This window comes from Penicillium cataractarum, assembly GCF_028827025.1.
Source record: "Penicillium cataractarum strain IBT 29864 chromosome Unknown utg000008l, whole genome shotgun sequence".
In the NCBI taxonomy this organism is placed as follows: Eukaryota; Fungi; Ascomycota; class Eurotiomycetes; order Eurotiales; family Aspergillaceae; genus Penicillium; species Penicillium cataractarum.
Window position 1 is genome coordinate 4,551,156 of NW_026622744.1, and position 20,494 is coordinate 4,571,649.

Genomic DNA, 20,494 nt, shown 5'->3' on the forward strand with positions numbered 1-20,494 from the left:
AAGAGAATGCTCCATGCAAGACCTGCAGGGTTCTTGGTCCGGTTCCAATTCTAAAGGTTGGAACTTGAGACCCGTATGGTCCGACTCCAGGTTCCGATCTCGAGAACCGGAACCGGACCATGTCGAGGTTTAGTCGGGACACACGCGACTATTAACGTGAATTTCGAGCACTTTACGTTCTTCCCAATTCGCGCCTGCAGGACACTGGAGCCCATAATTCTGCCAAGAAATTTCCTATTTTAGCTAGATACTTCTGTTAATAATTATGTATAATATACACATGTCGCGCGTTAGACGGTTAGACGGTAGAATAAACTGCAATATACTACTATCTGCTATGTAACATTAGTACTGTATATGTAATTTCGATATATTTATAGATGGTATGAAAATATTACAAAGGTACGACCGTCAGATATCAGTAGTAGTAGGTAGTAATGGGGGTGGATGGTTGACCTTGAGATCGATATATTTTTGTCAGGGCGACACCATTTTTCCAGCACCAATATTTGAAGGAAATTGCGACAAAATCTTAATAGTTCCAAGGACCTAGAACCGAACCGGACCTGGAGAATCGCGACTCCTGTCCAGGTCTAGTCCCGACTGGGCGTGGATTACATTGCTATATATCCACCACTTAGTAATGATTATGCCAATATAGATTGCCAGCAAAGGGCGATATGGGGCATATCAGACTTCGTGACCTCCAATTGGTGTGCGACATGATTAAATAAGCAGCATTTCCGATAACGTATTTCCTAGCCGATCGGGCCACCCCAAAACACCATACTAAATGTAATATTTCACAGCTTGATATTTCAACGCTCGAAGCTGATTATCTCGTCTTAAGATATATTAGGATTTAATATACCATAATACGTATTCTACTTAAGGCTAAAAATATTTCAGGGTGTGACAATGTAGATAAATACATCTACGTCGGTCTGAAGTAGCGTATTTTTGGTATTACGTGTAAATAATTGTGTTATGAATATATTAGTTGTGCTCTACTATTTCCAATTATCAGAAAACGTTCTCTACCAAGAATCACATAAGAATAACTTATCGTTGTTGATATATAATGACCCTAAAAATCTGCCTCCAGTATGGTGTTTTGGGGTGGCCCGATCGGCCAGGAAATACGTGAGGGGAACTGCTACGGATGCAGCAGCTTTTTGCTAGCCGCACAGCAACCATGTAATATCCGTGTCACATAATCAATTCTGCCTTCCGATAGCTACATTTAACTAGTTTAACTGACTAGACTTGGCAACCATAGCCGGAACCTTGGCCGAATTGGGCATAGGCTACCTGTCGGCCCTGGGCTTGGCATCCCTTCTCAAAGAAAGTCCAGGCTTACCCCAACATTTTTGTACTGTAGTCTACCGGAGTTAAGATATCTCCGTGTGCTGTACTGGAGGCCATTATAACTGACTTTATTATATCAATTGCCGATAGCTATGATTGTGGGGATAGATTCACAGATTCTGAGATTAATGAAGCGGAATCGAAATGCTGAACAATTGATATCTCTGTTTAGGAAAGTGTATGTTCCCGCATTTGCCTGAGCGTTGAGTCAAGTGGAGGAGGCGGTCAGCCCGCATTTCCAGTCCAGCACTTAATTGTTCCCATAGATAGTTGAACACCCCTTAGTGACATGAAATGCTTAATTAGAAAGATCCAGAGACTTCTGTTCAAACCATATCTCGATAGACATCCTAGTGGTATTGCTATCATTCTTGGGCTGGAGCCTCTGATAAGGCGAGAGGGTGAACCTCCAACTACTGGGTGGAGGATACAGTAAGTGACTTGCGCGAATAGATAGATCATCATGGTAAATAGATCCGTATTTATCTTCAGGTATCTTACCGCTGTGGTGCCATACCTTGCGGCCACATCTTCGAGCCACTTGCCATTAATCTCTTGGTGTTTCGGACTTTCTGCCGAGAAGAGCGGCCAATGCAAGAATAATCTTTTTCTTCTTGGCCAATTCGCCACGAACCCAAATTCTGAGTATTCTTTGACGTATGAGAATACTGTTAGAGATCGTTCATCCCTCTGAAGGCTTGCCACAATCAGGCAAGGCCGCAATGATGTAACACAACTGGCTCAGCTTTTATCCACATGCCTATTTGAGGAAAGGGTGGTGCATGCTGATCATCAGAAAGAGTGAACCACATTTTCCAATTGAAGATCTCCATCAATCCTTCTCCAATTGACGGAGATAATCTACAGTATTACCGAAGGGTCCGCTAGCGGCCGCATGGCATAATCCGACAGACCTGCCTCAACCTAAGTGCATGATAGGGTCCGCATATCTTTTTTTGCCGCTGTTGAACATGTCATAAATATAGCCAGAATTCGTGCCCTGATGCTCATTCGCCCTTGTTTCTTGATTCTCAACTTCCAACTTTCATTGACACCTCTTTTGTTTAGGACATTATTGTCCATTGTTTTATACAGGATTTTGGAGAGCTGCAGAAGCTCCTAGCTTTGATACCCAGACCGGGTTTGCATTAACATTCGCCACGCCTATGGAGTCCACCAATCGCGAACCCTCGGAGAAGGCTCTTGCAGAGTCCGTCTCTTCGGAAAAGTTAGACGAGTCGCTTAACTTCAATATCTCAGACGACACACCCCAGCCCGATGGACCAACAGCCACGAAATCGGAGGACGGCAGATCAAAGGAGGGAACCGACGGGCAATCAGTAACCACGCCGAAATTTTTGACCAGAGTTAATTTGAATGCCAATTCGGGCGCAACAGACGTCGAAGCGAACGAACAACGAACAATCACAACAAAACTCTTCCCAATCACAAACCTAGACCAGGGAATCATCGGCTGGGATAGCCAAGATGATCCCGAGAATCCTCAAAACTTCGCCATGAGTCAGAAATGGGGTCTTTTGGCCTTGATGACTGCCATGACGTTCATTTCGCCTCTAGCATCAAGTGCATTTTCGCCTGCTGTGAGTTATGTTGCAGTCGATCTGCACGAAGATAATCAGACCGTTCTCTCACTAGGTGTTAGTATCTTCTTGCTCGGATATACTGTAAGTCGGCCTTTGAAAATATAGTCTCCTATTTGTAGCTTTGATCTATTGAGCCTAGATTCAACTGACATGACAATCTTACGATTTAGGTCGGCCCACTCGTGCTCGCCCCGATGAGCGAGATCTACGGCCGTCGAATTGTGCTTAGTTGTGCAAACTGGTTTCTTGTGCTGTGGCAGATTGGCTGTGCCTTAGCCCCGAATATCGAGACTTTAATCATCTGTCGCATGTTTGCTGGTATGGGTGGCGCGGGTTGTCTCACCCTTGGAGCGGGTCTTATTGCTGATCTTTTCCCAATTGAGCAACGGGGCCTGGCTACGGCCCTGTGGAGTTGCGGTCCCTTGATCGGCCCTGTTGTTGGACCTATTGCCGGTGGTTTTATGGGAGAGACAATTGGCTGGCGCTGGATCTTTTGGATGGTTATGATTGCGGCTGGCTTAGTGTCATTTGGCATTGAAGTTTTGAACCGTGAGACCTATGCTATCGTTCTTATCCGTCGTAAGACTGAACACTTGTCTAAGGAGCTAGGTCGCAGTGATCTTCGAAGCGCCTATGAGACGAGTGTGGAGCGAGCTTCTCTCTCCTTGACTATGAAACGTGGCTTGAAGCGGCCTATTGTTCTCTTACTTCGATCGCCCATGGTCTTGCTCCTGTCCCTTTATGTGGCTGTTGTCTACGGTCTGCTTTACCTCTTCTTTACGACTATTGCGATAGTATTTGAGAGTCAGTACGGCTTCTCCACAGGCTTGTCAGGCCTAGCTTTTCTAGGCATTGGCCTCGGCTTCGTTATTGGATTGATCTTATACGGCGTGACTAATGACCGTGTTGTCCTGAAGCTCACCGTACGCAATGGTGGTAAATATGAGCCGGAGATGCGCTTACCGGCAATGATCGCCTTCTCAAGCCTCCTACCTATCAGCTTTTTCTGGTATGGCTGGTCAGTGGAAAAAAATGCGCATTGGATTGTGCCTATTATCGGCATGGCCCCGTACGGTATAGGGATGATGGGGGTTTTCCTCCCGGTCCAAACGTATATCATCGACGCTTACTCGAGATATGCCGCGTCAGGAAACGCGAGTCTCACGACTATCCGATCTCTAATTGGAGCTGTGCTTCCATTGGCTGGACCGCAATTGTTCAAGGCTCTTGGTCTTGGCTGGGGCAATTCTTTACTGGGATTCATTGCGCTCGCATTCCTGCCGGTCCCGATATTTTTCTCACGGTACGGACAGCGCATTCGAGAGAAGTTTCCCGTGAACCTGGATGGTTGAAATGCATGACACAGAAAGTCAGATCAGCAAGATCAGCATCAGCATTGGATTTGGGTAGGTGAGGAGCGGCTGACATGGGCGAAAAATTTCGTAAGTTGGTGGCAGCGGGCCGAGCCGAGCCTGCGGAATCAACAACTTCAAAGTCCCTGGCCAATAAGCGCTCACGAAGAGTGTGCCTGATTTCTTGAGTTTTGCGTGTTCAGCTCTTTCCCCTTCTCTTCAGTAAGGAATGAACTAGGAACTGTAGTACATACAAATATGTACTTTATACTCTGTAACTTCCAGTCCATAGACCAATTTGTATAATTCCATCATCTTATCCATTCCCATCAGCCACTGACCTTCCTCCAATAGTTCTCTCTCTTGAAAAATGAAAGTAGGCGTTTTCTTTTTCCATTACAATTTCCCCCCTTTTAACACACGAATTCCGGCCAAGCAATAGGGATTGAGAATATTGTGGCTTTGCGGAACGATTTTACATTTGCAGTGAGAGCGTATCCTCCCGTTAAAGTCTTCCGAGCCCATACAGACTGTTGGCGAGAGTTGAAAGTGCAACCGGGCCCTAGGGCTACAAACTACATGGGCGCAAGGTTTCGACGGCATTGACGCAGTGTGTGTGTTGGCCATTTACTTTCTCCCAATTTTAAATAGGAGACTAGTCCCTAGGATGCATATCTCTCAATGTAGATCTACCGCAATACTTTCTGGTAGGCCCAGTTCGATAGAAGTGGAATTGTCTGAACTAATTCACTTAACACGGCTTGCTGCCATGTCGGAATAAAAACCAATTACCGCCTTTTGAGTGATACAGTACGTCCAATTAATTCGGTGTAAAACTAGAGCATTAATGTTGCGACGCAAGAAACTGAACTTCGCAAACTATGCGTTCCAGTGCACGGAGATACTTCATGAGCATCATAACAGTGAGGATATTAAGTTATTTCCGTCTATAGGCAAAACCGCCGGGGTGCCGGGTTTGATGAACGTCAATTCCTAGGAGCACACCGGGTTTTACGATTGCATCAATCAATATATAGAATATCTAAACGAAGTTATCAAGGGCAAAAAGAAGCTTCACAGAGAAAAGGTGAAGAGCCTCATCGACTCCTTATGGCCGATCTCCACACCCACCTTGAGAACGAGATTGACCTACTGGTTGATTTAGAAAAGTACGACAATGTCCACTAGGATACTTAGTTGAAGGCGGAGGTTAGCAAAATGATAAAGGAGTCGATAAGCCAGAATAAGTACCGGGTAAGCCCCTTCACTATAAGCACATAGAAGAACGGAAGAATATTTCTCTAACGAATAATAGCATAGAATCCAGATAAATATTTTCCCGTTAGCTATCGTCTCACACGATAAGGGATTCGGAGCAAGCGTGTAGGAAAGCTTCCCTCCGATACTATCTATCTTAGTATTGTTCCTGCGCTCGTTCTATATATACAAAATCAGGATTAGTAGAGATCCGCTAGCTATGACTACAAAGGTAACCCTAAAGAGCTACTAATTATCTAGGAAATACACAATCTAAGGTCTAACAGGTACATAGAGATAGAACGAGGGCAGAGATCTAGAGCTAGTCTCGATACCTACTAAAACGCCCTATAACGTAATTCACGGCCGACCGGGTCACCCCATCCAAAATCGCGTATTCCTACCAACCTACCTGATTCAACCACCTACTATGCCACCAATTCGCACTGAATCTAGCCATAAATTGGCTAATCAAGAGGGCAGAATCCTATTGGCCCTTTCTGATTTAGGTGACCCGGTCGGCCGTGAATTACGTTAATCAACCAATTCCGCCTAGCTTAATGTTACGATACATGCCTGTGTCACATGATCATACTAGGCCAAAAAGACCACTATATCCGCGATCAGCGGATGTGACTCAGGAGCCAATATATATAGTAGCGTGTAATATTGTTATTGCATAACACTTAATTCCTCAACGCGCTAGGCATTCAGAACTAATTTCACAGATTCAGGGGGAGTAGGAAATAGCACCTTCATCTCCCTATTACAGTCAAATATCAACGATTAGAGGCGCTCAATAACGGGTCCAGTTATATATCCTATCTTAATATCCCCTAGGTTACTCTTTGCTTAAAAAGCATATACAGTAAACTCCCGTTTTCGGCACGGGCCTCCGTGCAACAGAATTCCGATGTGCCTAATGAAAGTGTGCCACTAATATCGCGCTAAACCTCATCTAGTAAGAACTAGTCTGTTTTTGGTCTAAAGTAGTCATCCACCCTTCTCTGCTTCCTCCCATTGATCTCGAATCGAGAAAAAAGATGAGCGATCCTCTCTATATCACGTAGATCTCTCTCAGTAATTCCCTCTTGGTGCTGGGCAAATTGAAGAGCTTTATGCATATATTCAATAGCTTCAACACGCGAGAGGATATCCAGCGGTGGTCCGAATATATATTCGTCCTGGTCGTCCTCGCTATCCTGAACCCCATTATCCCCACCTGTATTTTCTTCTGAAAAATGAACGATAATATCAGATAAATCAGGCTCTTCCACGTCGATGTTTTCTCCTGGAGGGTCTAGAAATTCATCTAATGCCATAACCTCTGTACCAGGAAGCCGGTCGGTCACCTCTGCGTATAAATCACCTAGTTGAAGGTCCTCAGACGGAGACGTATTCATCTCATTAGTGCTAGGACTAATAAGCGTGCTCTTAATAAAGCACTTCTGAATAGTCTCATCTAGGACGTCACGTCTCTAAGCCTAGGTGATCCAATATAGTATATAATAGAGGCTTATTCTCTACGTAGGATCGACGCCGCGGTCTATTATATTAACTATCTATATCAACTATTTCTTCCGATAATAGTACTTAAGGTTTCTGATAATACCCTAGTCTAATAGCTAGTAAACCGAGGTCGCGTTTAGTGGCAAAAAAACGACTTTAATATTAGACAGCGGTGGCGCATATTCAAGCGCAGAGAGATACGCGCTAAAGTTATCGAGCAATAGCACGACTCGTCTTTATATACCAATATACCTATAAAACGAGCGGAACCATTCTTACATAACATTACCGCGTATCCATGCGTTCTTGTTCTATCGCTAGACATATCCAAGTACTAGGATATTAAGTTTTCGTAGAGCACGAGGCATCTTCGCAGTACCTATTAACCATAGAGGCATTCGATCTGAACTAGTAGCATTAGTCGTTACTACGAGAGTAATCCTAGTCTTATCTTTTTTATAACTAGGACTACCCTTACTCGATAGACCCCCATTTAGCATTCGACGCCAGAATAGACCTATTTCATCTATATTATAGACATCGTTTAGCTAATATTAGTCGTAGATAGCCCGAATAGCTTCTATGTCGGAATACATCGAAGCCGGAACCGATACAGATTCGCTATAGGAGGTATAATATCGGATTGAATAGCGCTATTTAAACCGTAATAGCCACCCTTCAGAGAAAAGTGGCGGGTCGAGATCTTTATACTAGGGTATTTTCTTCCAATATTCGACGGCTTTGCTCTAAATCAATGGGCCTATTATAGGAAAACCGGCATTCTCGTAACGCTGCTACTAGATATATAGGGCCTTATCTAATAGAGGCCACCGAGATGCTAACGGGCGTTTATTCTGACCAGCTAAACCAGTATCAAGGTACTCGTATTTAGATAAAAGAATCTTGGAGACGGTCGCACGGTTGATATGACGATTAAATTGAGATAAAAACCACTCAGCGCATTCTCTCTGAGTAGGTTTAGGGCGTGTCTCCGATGCATAGATACGTAATGCTTTTTTCTGAGCATCGGATATACCTTTGTTGGGTTGTTTTGGTATAGCCAGTTTAGCTGAAAGAGCGACCGAAGAAGGGGTGGAAGGGTTGGAAGGGGAAAAATCCTGCATTCTGATTGGTCGGTTTATATGACTAAGCAAAAATTGAAGAGAATTTTGTGTGCCAGACAAAAAGGTGTGCCGGTTGGCCTCTTATATATGGGAAAACTCTAAGAAGTGGGTCCATCCAACAGATTTTGGTGCCTAATAAAAATGTGTGCCTAACCTGGGAGTGCCGAAAACGGGAGTTTACTGTACATATCTAGTTACGCCGCGAACTCAGATTTCGATATATTCTTCCATAAATAGAGTCGTTCAGGGTTATTGTGCTGCGTCTATTCCTTATTGGAAGGATTTCAAAGAGGGAAGGAAGTGTTAAGCCCCTCCAGCAAAACCAAGGCTGAATCTTCTGGAAATTTCAAGCTTGATATTTATTATCCCTTCAAATAAAACCCGTCGCAGTGCTCGGTAGATTCTGAACTAACGATTTACATTCAGATTCATAGGGTACCTCAGACCGAGTCGGCATCTTCTATTCCAATTCGCCGTAACCCAAACTCACAAGTCAAGGTGGGTCATCTGGTATTGGCAGAGCGACCGCACAATTATGTCTAGACCTGGGCGCCAAAGTCGTCATTGGAGATCTGAACTCCCCTAGTCCCGAATTCAAAGACACCGAAAAAGTTCATTACTTGGAGGTGAACGTGTCCTCCTGGGAAAGCCTTCGGAAAATGTTCGCTCGAGCGGATGAAATCTTCGGTGGTATCGACCACGTCTTTGCCAACGCTGGCGTCGGCCCGACCACGGACTTTTGGGGTATAAAACTCAACGACGACGGGCAACTCGAGCCTCCCCCTCTCCGAACTATCAATGTCAATCTCATCGGCCCACTATACACAATTAACTTGGCGCAGGCCTATATGAGACAACTTGCAAGCCGTCGTCCTATGATGAAAACAGGCAGTGTTGTCCTCGCAGCCTCTGCTGTTTCCTTCCAAAACTTCAGTGCTGGCGACTATACAATCGCCAAGCACGGTATTTTAGGCATGATCCGTGGTCTAGTGCACAAGCTTGAAGCAGACGGTAGAATTCGATTGAACGCGGTCGCACCCTCTTGGACTAGGACACGGATGGCCCCGATGGAAATTATTCAGGCTATGGGTGTGCCAGTTCAGTCGCCTGAGGCTGTTGCGCAGAATGTGGTGCTGCTTTTCGCTGATGAGACTCGGCACGGAGAAGTCATCTACAGCTCGCAGGGAAAGTTTTTGGAGATCAATAAAGCTGATGGTGGGCTTTTATCGATGACGAAGGGGCTGCTCTATGATGATGACAATCTGGAGGGTGTGATGCGAAATGTGCATGAGCAAATCGCTAAAGCTTAAATGAACTTCTTCTTCAGAATCCGTCAAGAATATTACTATTTGTTTTATCTGTGTTCTTAATTTAGTGTAATAATAGATGGTGGGGGTTCATCCAGCACATTTCTTCCAATCATTCGATGCATAGGAGATATCAAATACATTTAATAGGCTGCGGCATATCCGCAGTTGCATAAATATCGCTAGTTTATCCTATTATAGATCACCATGTAACTCTTATGCCGCTGACAGATACTTGTTTTTAATGTTAATATACGTGAGTTCTCGTTATACCAGTACTCTTTAAGAGATTCTCCTACTTCCCTGCTGAAATAGTAAGAAACATGCCTGTATTAAGAAATAAGTTATATCAGTTTGCCTTGCTCAACCTAAGATATTAGGCTACTGCGTTCTAGTAGCCAGTAATCTTAATCTGTTTATTTGTCTATGGCGTTGTTGTAGAAGTATATATTCCTACTCAACGAAGTCAGTTCATTTCCTATTGAACACACATAAAATAATATAACTCTATAGAAAATGCACTAATATTTTCGTATTTAGTATCATAACATAGGGATACACTAATTAATATAACTTTTCATTTCATTACTATTATATTCTACAACATAAGGGAGAAATTTCAGCTTCTTTTTTAATTTAAGACTTAGAAGTTTCAGAGTATTATAGATATACAGATATACGGATATTAAATAGATATCGTACGATATCCGTATAACGTAGTTCACACCCGAACCGAACACACGGCGGAGCGGAACACCGTCTCTACTATAGACCTCTGTGGCGCTAATGTCTTTTCATTTTTAGACAATTCGACTGAACCGTGAGTAGAGACTAGAGTACCATGAACGCTTTCCAAACTTTCATGACTCCACAGGCCTGGACCGGGGCAAAGTGCGAACTTCATCCACAAAGTGTACAAAGTCCAGCCCGCTAGCCCGCACATCTGGCAGTCCGCACATCCGCTAGTCTGCTTTTGGTATCCTTGTAAAACGGCCGCCATGCTATACAAACCTTTGTTTTCTTTTCTGAGACGTAGATTTTAATATCGCAAATATTGTATAATTTCAGTATCTCTGGTTGTCACTCGTTCGGAGAACTTAACTCGTAGTCATGATCGCCTTGAGACTGCCCTCCCTCACCGATGAAGCCGGCACTGTCGGTGACGGAAATCTGCATTAGTATTTGAGTCTATTCAAATAAGTCCCTTCGAGACTTACGTGAGCGGGAGTGCAGATGATTAACTAGGCGCTCATAGCAAGATTTTATTTCCCCTTTTACATTTAAATTGTATGGGGTAAGGTGCTGCGCGATTTCTACTGCAACGGAAGCCGCTTATCTGATTTTCGTCTCCGCGGTCCGCACATGCATCCGCCACTTTGCTATTTCACGGCTTCTACCGCTAGTCCTAGCTAGGCAACAATGGCGACGGCCCTTTCCGACGGACGTACTACTGTTAGGGCTTATGTTAAGTGTCATCCAATGAGCAGACATACGACGAGGTTTCTTGTCTCCAGGCGACGAATATCCGTGTATACGTAGTCTCTAATAAACCTTTCAGCGGCATTTAAAGGAAAGAATCACAACTTTACCAGTAATTTTACAAATTAAAACCTCTAATAAGCTTAGCGAAAAATACTCCAGTCTTGATTAGTAGCTACCTGAATCGGGCCTTTTCGATAATGTACCCACGGAAAATTACAAACGTAAAGTGCCATTTTCACGATGCCTGTTAACGACTGAGAGTAAATAATGCTGGCCTATAGGCCGATGTAGATGCCCTGGTTGTTGTATGAAATGCTTATCGTGCGATTGACTCCACAACAATCATGAATCTGAACGTGAACATGATCTAAAAAAGGTATTGTGGCTGGAATATGGAATACAAAAGACTGAGTACGTAAAATAGTTGAATAAGAATAGCGGCCATAAAAAAAGCTGTCATAAGAATAGCGGTCACTGACTGAGCTGACTTACTCAGAGGGGCAAGTGGACAGACTGGAGGTTGCTTAGCGGTCTTACCTGGCTACTTAACTAATGTGGCAGGTGGATCAACTCCAAGTCTTGATGTTCCTGTTCATGAGTAGTAACTGGCTCGTATCCAATGATATAGCAATGCAACCTAATTTTGCAATTGACTGACTGATACAAATAAATAGTGAAACCATACACAGGGATGGGTTGGATAAAAAAGCCCAGAAAAGAAGACAAGAAGACCAAGTCGACAACGCGCAAACCCTTCAATTTTCTTTTAATAAACTCTTCGACTGTTTTTTCTATACCGTGTTCGCTCAGCATGCCAACGGTGCCTCCTCAGCATGAGATGATCATCCCAACTAAGCCTTCGGTTCCTATAATGTACTCTTTCGTCGAGAGTCCTCAACAGCTCCAAGGATCCAAGGCCCTCGTGATATTTTGCAGCGGTCTGTGTGATCCGATGAATGTCTGGCTGCCAACGCTCGCGGCCATAGCAAGAAAGAGAAAGCAGAAGCCCCTCCTCCCGATGCTCCTTTACGATCGCTTTGGTTCTGGTGCAACTGGTCCGGATCCGACAGACAAAGGCAAAGGCGCAAAGGATACGCACGATGTTATGGACTCTGTTCACGACCTGCGAGAACTGCTTATCTGCATAGCACAGCGGCACCTTGCCGTACTGCCAACTGAGATCGATGCTCTGCGACTAGTGTTCGTGGCCCATTCGATGGGCGCTATCATCGCGGAGCTCTACGCCAAGACATACCCGAGAACCGTGGCCGCATTGCTTGTGCTCGATGGAGCACCCACAAATTCTGATGGGCAGAACTGGTATCCAGACCCTGATACTTTAGACTTTTCACCGGCTGCACTGCCCGAGGGGGTCACGGCCGAGCTCTTGCGAAGGGCAAGAAAGCAACAGCGAGCAAGTGTCTACAACCCGAACAGCGTAAACGGTGAGCAATTAAGGTGGAGCAATGTTTCAGACTATATCCCGATAGTTGGTGCTCCCAAACTAGAGGGTCCAACTGATGGTACCCCGCTGCTTACCGTAATGGCGCATGATCCGGTTCCATTTGCAAAGCAGGTAAAGAAGGTCAGTCGATCCATCGTGAATCACACCAAGCTTGCTATGTGGGGAATCGGAATATCAACGTCCAAGGACTGACAAAGAGCAGATAACAGGTGCAGACGAGAGAACGACCCAAAATTACAATTCGCCAAATTGGTTCCAGTATCTCGAAGAATTTTCCAAACTTGTTGACCCGAACCTTCGTAAGGGTCCTACTATTGCAAGAGGAAGCGGTCACTTCATACACTTAGAACGGCCAGATCTTGTTGCCTCAGAGCTTAATCAGCTTCTCGACAGATTGTTCTATCTATATGAGAGGTTACCCGCCAAGCTATAACGCACTGGACTTGTGGTCAAGATGCCCAAGCTCTGCCGCTAGTGACAGCGCAGTACGGCCTTCATTATCCACCCAGTCGAGAAGAGCCCCTTTATCTATAAGGAGCCTTAATGAATCAGTAGGACGGCATTCCACAGCGGAGAAGATGCTTGTTCGGCCGTCAGAGTTGCAGAAATTCAAGTTGATTCCTTTGTGCTGCAACAGTTCATTGAGCACTCTCCACTCCGATGTCGCCTTCGCCAAGGGTGACATGCCGTCTATCTGGAAATTGATGTCCAGTAATGAATCTCTCAGGTAATTTTCGAGCTTTTCGGTCTTTCTCTTAAGCAGTTTTGGTCTCCTTTTTGCAGATGTGATTACAGACGTGATCATAGAAAGAAAATCTCGCTGAAGTCGAGCTCGAGCGATCGCTTCCTGAGAGGAATTATCGTCACACAATACGGTTTACATTTTCAATAGATCTTTTTTTGTGATGATTGTAGTCGGAATTGATGTTTTGGGTGTCACAAAAACAATCTCAACGTACGTGAGGCTTGACGGGCATTTTAGGCGGCTGACTGAAATCGCTTTGCTGCCTTAGACTGAAGCCTATTTTGGCTAGCCGTAGATAATTTTAGTCTCAGAGGCGCAGACATGTTACAGTATGTGAGTAAGAATATGTACTAATATGTCTGGACAGGTCAAAGCGCTCCGTTTAAACACTGAATGGTTTTGTTTCCTATTTCTCTCGAGAAGGAAGGCCTAAGTTAGATAAGGTGCCAAGTTTCACTAGTGATTGTTGATGGCCAGTGCCAACTGGAAGGGTATAGAAAGGACATTTGCGAAAGGGCTGGCAGCCAACACCTCATGTGACGGGTGCTCTTCGCAGCAGGATTCCTGGCGCTTTTGGCGCCCCGGTGGGTCTATGGGAGGCCTTGTATGGTTCCGAGAAAAAGTGCGCCTCGGGCTCCATTGCTCTCTGGGAAAGTCTCCTTGATTTTCAGACTTTCAACTTACCATGTCTCTTCGAAAATGAAGAGGCTGGACTTGTTCTCTCGGGCGAGAGCGCCAAGAATATAAGTATGAAAGGAGATAAGCGTGTAGCCACGTACTGTAACATTTCCAAAAAGAACACTTGACCTTATCCCCATAACCGTCTCTGGGCCTGAAATGCGGGGCTGGCGAATTGCCCCTCAGTGCCTTATCTATGTACGTTCGTGGTCTAGTGTATCCCGCTCGCCTTTTTGAATTTCCTATTAATAAGGAGACAATTAAGCTCAATGTTTTTTAAAAGCCTTAAAGCCTTCCATCATCCTTGGCTCTACCTGGAGATGCGTAATCTGGCTGCCCAGGCGAGCGGTGAGAATACAGTCGTAAATCAGAATGTCTCCAGCTTGCCCCAGTCCCTCGATTGTTCCTTGCTGTACATCAGCCAGCTTTACCCTGGTGCACCGCCCTGCCCCCAAAAATGCTGGTGGTGATTTGCACAAGTCAAATTGCCAAGAAAAACAGCTTCAAACATGCCAATCCTTGGTGAAAACGTGTACTTTAAGAACTCGGCTTGGTCTTCGGAATTGGAAGTGTGGGCGGCGTTGCACACGGGCAGGAACAGCGTGCGCTAATTCGATACCCGGAAAGAATCGAGATCAAATTGAGGCCTTGATTAAGTCCATGATTTTCCTCTACCAGGAATCTCCAGAATTGATCTTGAAGATGGAAGAGCTTAGTGCGCTCGCGAATTGTCATTCCCACCGACGCAAAGATCAAGAAGATGCGCGAAAGACAAAATGGATGGCTGCTTTTCCGGTGCAGCCTAGTGACGTGCGTTATGTCGAGGTGCAGGTCACGGAATTACTTGGGTCTGCTTCCACTCTATGCGGTGCAAAAACAGAGTCAAATCCATATCCGAACAAGATCGGAGGCCGAAAGGTTCAAAATTTCCAGAGAATAACTGACGAAATCGTGAGGCTCAGTATGTACCACAGAGTCTCAGATATTGACTATCATCTCGGAATTTTGAAAAAAAAATATGTGCTGCTCCGACCACGAGCTTACCATGCATCTTAAAAAAGGGGATTGTTGGAAGTCCGAAATCCTGGGAATTTGCACAACGGCAGGCTTCGGTGTGGGACTGCCGACTCGGTCTGAGGTACCCTATGAACCTGAATGTAAGTCGTTAGGTTCAGAATCTACCGAGGACTGCGACGAGTTTGATTTGAAGGGTCAACAAATATCAAGCTTGAGAATACAGGAAGATTCAGCCTTGGTTTTGCTGGAGGGGTTTGACACTACCCCCTTTCAAATCCTTCCAAGAAGGAATAGACGCGGCACAAAAACCCTGAACGACTATGTCCATGAAAAACTTTGCCGAAATCTGAGTTCAAGGCATCGGAAACGCGGATATATCTATGCTTTTCAAGCAAAGAGTAACCCGGGGTATATCAAAATAGGATATACGACTAGACCCGTTCTCGAGCGCCTCCGATCGTTGGTATTTGACTGCAACAGGGAAATGAAGGTGCTATTCCCTACTCCCCCTGAATCTGTGAACTCAGTGCCGAATGCCTGGCGCGTTGAGGAATTATGCCATGCGGAATTGGTTGATTATCAAGTCCAGGTTGATTGTACAGGGTGTTTGAGTGAGCATCGAGAATGGTTCCAGATCTCTGCTGCAGATGCATTTGCGGTTATTAAAAAATGGTCTGCGTGGATGAGAACCACACCATACGACCCAGTGCTCGGAAACTTGAAAGAGAAGGAGAAACGCAAAGCTGCGGAAATGGATGACTTCATGAGCGAACTAGCAAAGTCGGAAGGTTGAATAAAAGAGACTATGAAAGTATGGTCTGGGAAGGTCTACAGTACACACACACACAATTCATTAACGCCCGGCGGCTGAGCCGAAAGGGCAACTATCACTAATCTACCAGTACATGCATGTTTGGGTATAAGCCGTGTCTCCTTGGAGCCCATACAGTATTTCCTTCCGTATTTGCCCTTTCAATTGCCAATCTCATAGCAGGTCCCTGTGGGTTAGTATTGGTGAGTAGACTGGCTTGAAGGCGCTTCTTCAAGTGTTCAACCTCCTATCTTCGGCAGTTGAAGCGCGTCTACCGTCTGTCACAAGGGGTTGGGGTTAGTAAGAGGGGTTATTTTGTTCGTTCGTCGGCAAGGTTAAGTGGCCTCAAGTCGGCCCGTAGCGATGGCAAACTGTACTGAGGCTCGCACTGCATCCAAATTGGGCGTCCACTTCTGGTCATCGGAGGGCGATTTTCCACCCAAGAAGAAGGAGATACAGAGAGAGAGAGTGTGTGTGTGTGTGTGAATTCATTTACCTTGACCTCTCGTCGAAACGACATGCAGGATACAACAACTATATATCCGTGTATGTACATGTAGAGTGTTCCACTTCCTGAAAACGAACTTAGAGCCTCGTCAAGGCCTACCGTGGCCTAATTGCCGTTCCTATTGTTAGGCTGCCCTTGTGGTGCGCGACTCTGAAACCGTTGTGACGCCTCAGCAAAATCCAGTACGGCCTTGACCGTCTTGGCTCGTGAGACGGTGTCTGGTTTACCTTTCTCACCTTGTTTTGAGCCTCCCAGCAGACTCGACACGCTATTGAATGCGTCTCCAGCTTCTTTCCTTAACTCTCTTCGAAGCTCCCTCAGGTTCGGGCAGTCCACCAGTACATGGGTGACTGTTTCTTGTGCGCCGCATACGCACTGGTCGTCGTCACTATAGCCAACTTTCTTGCGGTAGCTGGATAGCCAGTTATGGCCCGTGCGCAACTGTGTCAAGAGGTACGCGCGGTTCCTCGGAAGGTTCCCGTATAGTCTTCTCGTATGGCTTGCTGGTAGGGTGTTATCGATCTTTCGCAAGTGACCACCCTTAGTGGATGACTTCCACTCTTGTTCCCACTGCGCGTAGATATTTCGACGTATGAATGCCCTCTCCCTGGTAAGGAGCGGGCGGAAAGGATGGGTTTTGCCCGGGCTGGCGGCGTTCTTTGCTAATCGATCTGCAGCGTCGTTTCCCGGATTGTCACAATGCCCTGGCACCCATTGAAGGCGGAGTATGATTCCCGCCGCTGGAACCTCAGCGGCAGCCTGGAGGATTGCGTGAACGATACGTTGCCCTGATCTGTTTCTCGCGCTCTGAACCGCCTGTAGGGCGGACCGGCTGTCGCATAGGATCGTTGCTGTTAGTTGCCTATCTGCAGTTCTTGGGTGCTGGTGGGCGATTTTAAACACGATGCTGATCGCGTAGAAGATGCCTATGAGCTCCGCGACGTGGACAGACCAGCGGCTCATCGGTCCTACTTGGATCTGCTGCGCCTCGACGATCTCTTGATTGTTGTCTAGGCTACAGCGGCAGCACCCAGGCAGTCCTGTCGACCAGAGGCGTCAGAGTAGACCACAACGTCGGATGTTGAGCGAGTAGCCTCGGCCTTTTGTGCCGCTGCTTCGCGGTCAGTCCCAATCTCGATTTCAGCAAACGGATTGAGACGCCACGGCGGTAATGGACGTGGGTCGATAGTTTCCAGTTCGTTTAGCCTCTCGATGTTCATGGTCTTCATCGCCTCCGCGAGTGGGAAGCGAGCATATGATCCGATATTATTCCTACGTTTCTGGGCTCGTGAGAGTGCACTCCAGATGGGATGATCCCTTGGCAGCGTGTGGAGGCTAGCGATGGTCCTCTGGGCTCGGTGACGGAGACGCAGGTGGGTGGGGGGAACGTATGCTTCTACCTCCAAGGTCGTCGTGGCCGCTGTTCGGAATGCCGACAGAACCCGGATCAGCGAGGTCCTTTGTACGGTGTTCAGCTGTCGAAGGTGGGTTTTGTCTCGTAGTGGGTCGTGCCAGATCGTTGACGCATAGTCCACTACTGGTGTTACACACGCCTGGTAAAGTTGTCGCATCTGTTCGGGTCGCAGGTGTCGTAGTCCATTCAAAGCGATAGTGACTTTTGTTGCGCGCTTAACAGCTTGTTGCACATGTTCTTTCCATCTTAACTCCTGGTCAAAAATCACCCCTAGCAGCTTAGCCGTGGGCGATGGCGTGACGGTCGTTCCATTCACAACAACCTGGCCCTGCAACTGGTCCCCTCGTTTCCGGGTTAGGTGGATGAGTTCGGTTTTCTTGGTTGTGAAGCAGGACCCAGTTCGCCGCGCCCAGGCTTCGATGCGAGGAATATCTTCGGTCTGTATCTTGACTAAGTTCTCCTCTGCCGAGCGACCTACTCGCCAGCGGAAGTAGTCATCGATGAAGGCTGATGCGCCACCGTGAAAGGTGACGGGTTGGTCGACTAGTTCGGAGTTGAAGAATGTGAAAAGAATCGGGGAGAGAGGTGATCCTTGTGCGAGTCCTGCGTTGGCCAGCGGTGCCATATCTGTGCGAAAATCGTCGAATCCTATGCTAGCATATCGGTCGCTCATGAAGCTCGCGATCCACTTTCTCGCCACCGCGGGGATCCTCCTAGCTCGTAGGCAGGCATCTAGACTCACTTGATTGACCCCATTGAAGGCTCCTTTTAGGTCAAATGACACGAGAGTTACCACTTTATTTTTATACCACGCCCGGTCGATCGCATTCGAGAGCACCAGCAAAGCTTGTTCAGTGGTTCTTCCCGGCCGTCCACCGAACTGGGTGTCCGGTAGTAGGCCGTGTTTTTCTGCTAGATATGACAGTCGGCGGGCTACTACTGCCTCGAGGAGCTTGCCCAGTGTGTTTAGGAGTGAGATCGGGCGGTAGGCCTCTGGGGCCGAGTAATCCGGTTTCCCAGGCTTCCTTAGCACCACGATCTTTGCATTCCGCCATAGCTTTGGGTGGTGGCCTAGGTTCATGGATACATTGAGGATTCTAGTGATAACGTCCTTTAGGTGTTTCCACAGTTGCTTCCACACGAGCATTGGCAGATTGTCATCGCCCCGTGCAGTAGTTCCTTTCGCCGCTTTAAGAGATCGTTGGATCTCTAGCTCAGTGATGGGTTGCCACGGGAGCTCCAGTGCTGTCGAGGTTGGTTGGCTATCGGAGGGAGTATTCATTTCGGGGAAGAAGGAGTCTATGAAAGCCTGCGCCTTCTCTTCGTTTCCAGTAAGCTCGCTGGTACCGACCTTCAGCGCTGGGATACACCCCCACGCCTCTCGGGGTTTCATGTAGGTAGCCGCTTTCCATAGTTTCCCTTCCCCTGCCTCGTCGAGGAATTGTCTCCAATGTGATGCTTTAGCTTTCTCAATGGCCCGAGTCCACGCCCGGCGTTTTTCTTGCATCTCTCGGAAAAGGGTTGTGGACGAAGGGTGCTCTCGTCCAAGCTCGGCACAGGCTGACTGCCATCTTCGGCGTAGCTGGTTGACCTCGGTCTGTTGAGCTTTGAGGTCCGGAGTGAACCACCGCTTAGAGTATGGCGTTGGGCGTGTGTCTGGTGTGTACCGATCTATGGCTGCTGTCGTTGCTTCGATGAGTTTCATCACAGCCTCATCTAGTGCCGGTCGTGTTTTGATATCCTTCCATGGGCCGATCCGCTGCACCACATCCTCGCCAATCTTGTTCCATTCTGCGCGGTTAAACGCCTTCTTTGGCTTAGTGGCGGGCTTGTGCTGAGCTTGGAGGTTCCATTCCGAATACGTGGCACGGTGGTCTGACCCGTAGTTCTCGTGGTAGAGATGGCATTTGATGAGTAGGTCTGGTCGGTTCGTCACCGTCTGGTCAATGGTGGAGTTTCTTCCCGGATCGTTTAGAGCCCAGTATGTAGCCGTTCCTCGTGGGAGGCAGCTGTATAGGCCATTGGCTTCGAAGAAGGTGATCAGGTCGCTTGCTTCTTCAATGAATCGCGGTTGGATGTGGTTACCACCCCAGGTTGGGTGATGGCGGTTGAAATCTCCCGCGAGAATGACACTTGTGGACCTCCGGTTGTCCTGTGTAGCGGATGCGATCGTGTTTTGAATAGCGTTGAATGCTGGTTCCGCTGACGTATCGGCCGGTGTACACAGTGGGACCGATGGGATGTAAACAGAAAAGAGGAGGAGTTGAGAGTCCGCTGTCCAAATCTTGATTGCGGTAAGGTCTGGGTGGTCACAGTGGATCTGTCGGTGGGAGGACGTTGAGACTCTCTTGTTGACGTAGATAAGGCTCCGGAACCGATCAGCATCCGTCTCGACGGTTGGTCGATATAGCCGCCAGGCGCTGTGGTTGACATGTGTTTGGTAGGTAGTAATTGAGGGTTCTTGGATTAGGAGCACATCCAAGTTTTGGTTTTCGTGATCGTTGATGAGTGCTTCCATCCGTGGTCCTGATTTCATGATATTCAACTGTAGTATACGTAGGTTCGTCTCTAACATTGATGGGGGTTGGAGGTTGCGGGGGTTGGGCACTGTCGGTCGCCGGTTGGGTGTTCGCCGCCGCAATCGAGGCATCTGGCCCTGATTCCGGGAGGGCATCGTTGCCGCTCATGTTGGCCCGCACAATGTCCACAGCGTGGGGTTTCCCTACACGACCACGCTAAGTGACCGAACCGTTGGCATCGGAAGCACCTCTTTTTCTTGATTTCGCGACGTTCCACGCTTCCAATTTGTCTTTGTCCAACAAGGAGACCATTTTTAAGGACATAGTCGGCTCC

General features: G+C 46.9%; 3 protein-coding genes across 3 annotated transcripts; all 3 read left to right on the top strand.

Moving 5' to 3' along the window:
- Positions 1 to 2,534: 2,534 nt before the first annotated feature.
- On the top strand, positions 2,535 to 4,324 carry N7496_010685 (MFS transporter; the record flags this gene model as incomplete). Its single annotated transcript, XM_056703598.1, has 2 exons — positions 2,535 to 3,053; positions 3,143 to 4,324. The coding sequence occupies 2 exons, from the start codon at positions 2,535 to 2,537 to the stop codon at positions 4,322 to 4,324; spliced, it is 1,701 nt and encodes a 566-aa protein (XP_056552598.1).
- Positions 4,325 to 8,873: 4,549 nt separating this feature from the next.
- On the top strand, positions 8,874 to 9,524 carry N7496_010686 (uncharacterized protein; the record flags this gene model as incomplete). The annotated part of the gene is made up of 1 exon (XM_056703599.1): positions 8,874 to 9,524. One exon carries the CDS (start codon positions 8,874 to 8,876, stop codon positions 9,522 to 9,524), a length of 651 nt encoding a protein of 216 aa, XP_056552599.1.
- A 2,290-nt stretch (positions 9,525 to 11,814) lies between these two features.
- On the top strand, positions 11,815 to 12,660 carry N7496_010687 (alpha/beta fold hydrolase; the record flags this gene model as incomplete). The annotated part of the gene is made up of 1 exon (XM_056703600.1): positions 11,815 to 12,660. One exon carries the CDS (start codon positions 11,815 to 11,817, stop codon positions 12,658 to 12,660), a length of 846 nt encoding a protein of 281 aa, XP_056552600.1.
- Positions 12,661 to 20,494: the final 7,834 nt, after the last annotated feature.